Source organism: Galeopterus variegatus, unplaced genomic scaffold (genome assembly GCF_000696425.1).
Source record: "Galeopterus variegatus unplaced genomic scaffold, G_variegatus-3.0.2 Scaffold322, whole genome shotgun sequence".
NCBI lineage: Eukaryota > Metazoa > Chordata > Mammalia > Dermoptera > Cynocephalidae > Galeopterus > Galeopterus variegatus.
The window spans coordinates 174,845-182,722 of record NW_007726433.1 but is presented as its reverse complement, the minus strand read 5'-3'; the positions used below and the strand labels follow the sequence as shown (position 1 = coordinate 182,722).

Here is a 7,878-nt window from a genome sequence, read left to right as displayed (position 1 = left end):
AAAAAAAAAAAAAAAAATACTGCTTTATGGAAAAGAGACTAACGCCATGAATCAGCTGAGGGGAAAGTGTAAATCTTTCCAAAGATATTTTTGTTAATATAGGGTATTATTATGTTATTTTAATCAATTGTCTAGTGAAATGCTGTTTGATAAAGGACCTAATAAATTCAAGAGGAATAGTATTTCATCTGGGGACTGAGTGTGGTACTATAAGTCAGTAAACATTATTTTCTTTTTTTTTTTCCTTTTTGTCTTTTTTTCGTGTCCGGCAACGGATCGCAACCCTCAGTGTCGCGCCCGCACCGGACCGGGACCGGCAACGGGATCGCAAACCTCGGTGCTGCACCCGCACCTCGCTCAGCCAGTGAGCGGGAACCAGTCCATATGTGGGATCCGAACCCTCGGCGGGAGCACCGCCACACTCCCAAGCGGCGCACTGTAGCAGTGCGCCACCGGGCCAGCCCCAGTAAACATTATTTTCTAATACCTGCAAAGTTCCTGCCTTTGAACTGCTTGGAATCTTGGGCAGGAAAAACACATTAAACAATAAATTAATGCACAGTTGTAATTAGCATAAGTAAGAAAAAAGAGCATGAAGTTAAGGTTTGTTAGGAAACTTGAATTCTACTCTTAGCTTTGTTAGTAATTTGATTTGTGTGACTATAAGCAAACCACTTACTTGTTGGTGGGTTAGTTCTTTCACATACAAAATAAGGGAGATGGACCAGATGAACTCTAATCCTTTATCATTGTAATACTCCGAATTTATTTTTCTGTGTAACACAAGTTCAGAGGATGTTAGGTATTGTTTTGAGCAGGGATAGCTAGGAATGACCTTACATAGGAAATAATTTTTACTGAACCTTGAAAGATTTGGTTGGGTAGATAAAAGGATGAAGAAAAATTAGGAATGGAGAAATATAAACAAAAAAATGATTTAGGTCAACAAAGTCTGGTATATTTGGGGAGCATGCAGAATAGGATTTGTGTGGTTCATTCATGTGAGATAAGATTGATTCAGTAGTTTGGAGTTAAATGGCCCTAAATGCCAGAGTTTAGTCCTTAGACTGTAGGTTATGGGCAGCTGCTGAGGAAGGTGTAGCCAGGGAGAGTGATATCATATGTTATTTTAGTCAACTTTGTGCATGATAATTAAAGTCTATTTAACCAATTCTAACTTCTTTCTGTAAACTATAGTAACAACAACTACAAAAAACACACAGAAACTCTTTAGGAACCTAGTTAGAGGTTTTTCTAACTTCCTCTGAATGACAGTGAAGACATAGAGACCAAGTTAGGGAAACCCTGAGATGAAGTGACAAAGTCTTCAGTTAAGCTGGCAGAGGCATCAGTATTATATTAAGGGTTATGCTTATATTTACTAAGATCTAATCACTTATGTGACATATTACTTAGAATTGTTGCTGTCATATTTGTCATCTTGAGTAATTTCTTTAGGGGCATCTATGATTCATGTGCTTAATACTAAATTTGGGTATTTTTAGGCAAATTGCTAAAATTTTAAGCCATGTTAATTGGGATTTTCTTGAGACACAGCTAATTCAACTTTATAGTGTGTAGTCACCAAAAGTATTATTTTTGTTGTTGTTTTTTTTTTTTTTTGGTGGCTGGCTGGTACAGGGATCAAACATTGGACCTTGGTGTTATCAGCACCACACTCTAACTAACCTGTCCAGCCAGTTCCCACCAAAAATGTTCTGAAACATGGCTCCTCTTTAGTTCTATTGGATTGAATTTGTGCAGAAAGTAAAAAAGTTACTGCACAGTATATTAAAATTGAGTAGTAGAAAAGAATTTTTAGGAATAACCTAAGTATTAGAAAATGCTGTGTTCTGAAAATTGCTGTATAAAATAATTTGCTTAGAATTTAGTGTTGCTTCTTATATAAATGACATTTAGTGTCTCTCTGGCTAATTCATAGAAGTCTACTGATCTTTCTGATATTGTAACAAAAAGCAATATGATAAATACTGTTACACTATGTTAAAAATTGAGTAGGTTTTTATACCCTAGATTGGAAATCTTGCTATTGATTACTTTTTCCTATGTTAAAATGTGTTGTACAGAATATAGGATGAAATAAATGTGGGTCTTCTGCCACCCCAAAAAAACATCAGAAAGAATTGGGGTATGTGGGTGAAGGATAGAGAAGGGGGTACACTTTAAAACAACAATTTTCAAAGGGTAGTCTACAGTACCCTTACGGTCCGTGATGTCAAAACTTTTTTCATAATAGTCCTAAAATGATTTGCCTTTCACACTGTGTTGATATATGTTTTGAGTGTAAAAGCAGCAGTAGGTCACACTGCTGGTAGTTTAACACAAATCAAGGCCATGGTAGTGGCCATGTACTTGCAGTTTTTAAGACAAGCCAGTTTTACTTAAGAATGTACTTACTGGAACAATAAAATTATTAATCTTATTATATCTCTACTTTTGAGTTCACTTTTTAAGTATTCTATATAGCAAAGTAGTAAGTACTCATAAGGTACTTCTGCCTACTAAAGTATGAATGGTTGTCTTGCAGGTAACCACTTTTGAAAGTGAAATAAACTAGCCCCTTTTTTCATGGAACACCATCTTTATTTGAAAGAACAACTGGCTTAGAATTTCTGGTTGTTCAGACTTAGGTATTTGGCAGACATTTCCTAAAAAATGAATAAAGCAATAGAATTTGTTGCTATTGATAAAATTTAAGGTTTCAGTCAAAAATTAGAATTTTAGAAAACTTGTATTTACTATCTCAAATTTGACAGTTTCCCAATGCTTGACTTTTTTTCCTTTTTAAAAAATTTTTCATTCTTTTAACATTTTTTCCAAGCAGTCAAGTGGGATTTAAAAGACTTTTCTGATGGAGATCAGTGGTAATATTAAAGAATGCAATTTTATTTTTATTGCATAATGAAATGTGTCAACATTTGGAATATCTTAAAAACCCAGTGAGCCAATATTTTATTAAAAAATTCATGACAGAAAATTTATGCGTGGGTAAAATATCTATTCAAAGTTCAAGAGAAATCACTGGGTTTAATGTAACAGTACAAAAAGTTTATTGCTATGGTTTCAGATTCCACAACTAACCTTTAGAAAGATTGTTTGGTATAATCAAAGAAGACTATCCACAATTATCTAAAAGCTGTTAAAATACTCCTCCCTTTTTCATCTCCATAGCTGTGTAAGACCAGATTTTTTTCATAAACTTCAGCCAAAACAACATAGCACAACAGATTGAATGTAGAAGCAGATATAATAATCCAGCTGTCTTCTATTAAGCCAAATATTAAAAGGATTTGCAGCAGTGTAAAATAATGCCAGTCTTCTCACTAAATAAAACGCATAAACAAAAGACTTATAAACAAAAGCTCTTTGAGATCCTCAAATAATTTCTTTTTTGGACCCAGCAGTCTTTCTCAAACACAGATATAGTTCTTTTTTACTTCCTTTTCTTGGCCCTTCCCTAGCTAGTTACCCCTAGGAATGCATATTTTTCCTCCTTTATATCTTCTCTCATTCTTCTTCCATTGGCTGAAAAATAATCACCATTTTTTTTTTTCCTTTTTTTCCTCCTTTATATCTTCTCTCATTCTTCTTCCATTGGCTGAAAAATAATCACCATTTTTTTTTTCCTTTTTTTCTTTTTTTTTTGTCTTTTTTCGTGTCCGGCAACGGATCGCAACCCTCAGTGTCGCGCCTTACCAGACCGGGACCGGCAATGGGATCGCAACCCTTGGTGTTGCGCCCACACCTCGCTCAGCCAGTGAGCGGGAACCGGTCTGTATGTGGGATCCGAACCCTCGGCGGGAGCGCCGCCGCACTCCCAAGTGGCGCACTATAGCAGTGCGCCACCGGGCCGGCCCAATAATCACCATTTTGACAGATAAAATATACAGTAGTGTTAGTGACATACTCTATCAAGGAAAACAAAAGTGTAAGATTTGGAATGGAATTAGGTATAATACTCTCTTCATTCTTTAATTTTTCTTAAATAACAAGAGTACTTCAAAAAGTTCATGGAAGGATTCGTATTATCTTTCAATGCTATTTTTCCACGAGCTTTTTTGAAGTGCCCTTTATATACCTGCTTTTCTTCAGGTACTAGCATTCAAACTGAATAAAATTAAAATTAAAAATTTATTTTTAACTTTCTCTAAATTAATTTGGCCTTCTTTTCATTGTACATATACAAAGTTTTGTTCACTTAAATACATTAAATGACCTTATAATCAAATCAAGATCCAGTTACCACTAAAAACCTTGTTTAATGAGGAAATGTATTGTTTCCTAATATACACTTTTGTATCAGAACTCATGTAAATTGAGTTTCTTTTACTGCTCATTTTAAATGGTGAAATCCACTTTTTTAGAGGCATAAAAAAGGTTGAAGTTTCCACTGAGTTAGCTGTGTAGATAAGAGAGGCTACCTGACTGCCTGCACAGGCATTCCAGGTTGACAGAACCTTGGGGTTGTGGCCGTACTCTGGTTCTCAGCCATGCTCTGGATTTAATTTTGTCAGTGTATCCAGATTGATCAAGTTCCATCTGACTGTCTGCAAAACCCAAAAGAGACTGACGTGTGTAAATTAGAATCATGTTTTCAGAGACCAAATATTGCATCAGTGGCACATTCTTTTAGGAATCCTTTAGGAAAGTTTATGTGAAGGCTAAGTTATAATCATGAAGCTGGTGTGCATGGAAATCAGATTGGGAGGGTGTTGGTTGATAGGTTTAATAGCCAAGCATCCATCTCTGCTCTAGAGATAGACCTACCAGAGATGTCCTATGATTGGGTGATCAGGACATATTCTTCCTCTTTGAAATTCTTTTTTTTTTTAGGATTCCATGTTGTCTTTCTGTCAGAACGGTCTCTTAGAATTAATTGATTAGGTGAATAGCTTTTAATATGTTAGTATAATCATGCTTTCCACTTCGCTTTTTTTTTTTTTTTCTTTTTTTTTAAAGATGACCAGTAAGGGGATCTTAACCCTTGACTTGGTGTTGTCAGCACCACGCTCACCCAGTGAGCAAACTGGCCATCCCTATATGGGATCCGAACCCGTGGCCTTGGTATTATCAGCACCGCACTCTCCCGAATGAGCCACAGGCTGGCCCCTCCACTTGGCTTTTCAAACATTCCCTCAGCTAAACATTTACTAACTTTGTTGGGGGAGATTGCCTTTTTGATAAACAGTTACATCTTTACACATCGATTTTTCCAAATGTCACTCTAAATGAATAACAACATTTTCTAATTTGGAGTTGTGGCAGGGGGGTAATTATTACTGTTTTGTGCTTGTCCATACTGTTTTTTACCTTGTTATTAATTGTGTGGTTTTTTGGCGTATCTGTTTCAGGCCATTTCATAATTCTGAATCATGTCTGATAACGGAGAATTGGAAGACAAGCCTCCAGCACCTCCTGTGAGAATGAGCAGTACCATTTTTAGCACTGGAGGCAAAGACCCTTTGTCAGCTAATCACAGTTTGAAACCTTTGCCCTCTGTTCCAGAAGAAAAAAAGCCCAGAAATAAAATCATCTCCATATTCTCAGGCACAGAGAAAGGTAAACAGCTCTTGTGGTTTCAAGGGGCTCAATGTTGGTATATTTCGGTATGTTACCCATGTTAGAATTTTTTATGATGAAAACAGTGAACAGATCTAAGAAAACAATTAATACTAATATATAAGCACTGTTAAAAAGTTTCTTTTAGGGCCGAGCCCGTGGCGCACTCGGGAGAGTGCGGCGCTGGGAGTGCAGCAGCGCTCCCGCCGCAGGTTCGGATCCTATATAGGGATGACCGGGTTGCTCACAGCGCTCACTGGCTGAGCGCAGTGCGGCCGGTCTCAAAAAAAAAAAGGACAAAAAATAAAATTTCTTTTAAACTGTGATAAAAAGAGTGAAACTGTACAGTTGTTATGTGTAATGGCCAATGAATTTTTACATTAATCTCTTTCATTTTTTGAGACCTTGGGCAATGAACCAAAAATTATGCATGGGGAGAGAGCAAAGAAGTGTTTGCTAGAGAGTGCTAAATCCTCATCTTTCATAATAGTAAGTTAGTAAATTTAAAGTGGGAGAAACAAAAAATGGCAGTATAAACACAGTTTTTAAAATTGTGGAGATTAGTACCAGAAGAAATTGCTGAAAGAGTTGAAATTGCCAGTGGAGAACCAGAATCCCAGGTGGGGTAGGGGAGTGCTCAAGATAGGATAAAATATACTTGGGGATAGCCTTGGAGAGGGGAAAAGAAGGCCATAAAATGAAACAAAAGAAAAGAAAAAGTGTAAACAGTCCAGTACTTGACTTTGGATAATGGTAGGGTTTTTGAGAAAATTGAATACATATTCACATAAATGCAGAAGAACATACTCATCTCTCTGATCATTTTAAGAATCTTCCAGTGTTACTCTCCTTTACCAAACCCACTCTTTCTCTTTCTCCCAGAATTACTTTTCACCTGTGGCTAACTCAAGGTCCCCTCTAACAAAGAGAGGGTGAGGATACTGGTCTCCTAGAGATGGCTCTTGTCTGGCTACTGCTAATGTCTGCAATCCTCACAGCACCAATTGTCTAGTTCTTACTCCCGTTTGTGACGCCAATTGTAAAGCTAGGTGACCACGCCAGTTGTAAGGCTCTTTTACCTGCCCCTAATCCTTCTGACTGGGCCAATTGTTGAGCTAGTGCTGCGTCTGGAGCTCCCAGACCCCTCAAGACTGGGTCACCAGCCCTTCAAACGTCGGGCTGGGTCACCAGATCCCTTACACGCAGGTCTAATGAGCTAGGTAACTGGCCGAAAAGGTCCTTGGAGCCATGGGTTTGGAAAAGCATGGCCTTACGATGGCGGCCGCCTCCAGTAGTAAACACCAGATGCACTTGCTCCATCACCCCCTACCCCACCCCCCACACACAATGCTTACTGAACCACCCCTAGCTGGCCCTGAGGCGAGGGGAGTCTGATTAAATTATTGTATTTTCCCAACAGCTCTAATTGCAATTAGGTTTATTTAGTTCCTGATATCTATAATTGCTATTAATTTTTTTTGGTGATTTCTGTAGTCTTTGTTTTCTTGTGTTTATAACCAAGGTCTGAGAACTTTTTAGTGCTAATTTTAAAATTTTAGAAGCTTTTTTTTAAAAAAACTTTGTCCAATTCCTTTTTTTCTTTCTCTTATAAAACTTCTATTATCATCCTGATTTGAGCATCACATATTGCACACAGGTATTGATATTCAACGTGGTACCCCACAGATACATACAAGCAATTGTTTCAATTAAAAAAGATAAAAATAAACTTCTGTTATAGAAAATGTCAAACATATACATACAAAGTAAATAGAAGTGTTACTAACCCTATCATTCAGCTTCAACAACTATCATTATTTTGCCTCCACTTGACTCTTTATTTTTTAGATAAAATTTACAAATATCAAAATATCCGACCTCTAGCAACCACAGTTCTGTTGTCTGCTTCTGAAAGTTCAAGAGTGTGTGTGTGTGTGTCCCCGGTAAGAGGATCACAACCCTCGGCACGGTCTGCACCCACACTCAGCCAGTTAGCGCGCCGGCCATCCCTGTATAGGATCTGAACCCGAAAGTTCAAGAGTGTGTGTGTGTGTGTCCCCGGTAAGAGGATCACAACCCTCGGCACGGTCCGCACCCACACTCAGCCAGTTAGCGCGCCGGCCATCCCTGTATAGGATCTGAACCTGTGGCCTCGGTGCTCCCAGCACTGCACTCTCCCTAGTGAGCCACGGGGCCGGCCCAAAAGTTCAACTTACTTTGATTGTTGTTTCTCTTTTTTCTTTCTTTCATTTATTTTTTAGCTCCCACTTATGAGTGAAGGCATGTGATATTTCTCTT

At 37.9% G+C, this 7,878-nt stretch overlaps 1 protein-coding gene across 1 annotated transcript in view; it reads left to right on the top strand.

Moving 5' to 3' along the window:
• Window positions 1-7,878, top strand: part of PAK2 (p21 protein (Cdc42/Rac)-activated kinase 2) — a 98,213-nt gene that overhangs the window by 31,709 nt on the left and 58,626 nt on the right. Inside the window, exon 2 of the mRNA XM_008567483.1 lies at window positions 5,373-5,580. Within this exon, the coding sequence (XP_008565705.1) occupies window positions 5,394-5,580 (187 nt within the window). The 5' untranslated portion in view covers window positions 5,373-5,393. The remainder of the gene's footprint in view (window positions 1-5,372; window positions 5,581-7,878) is intronic.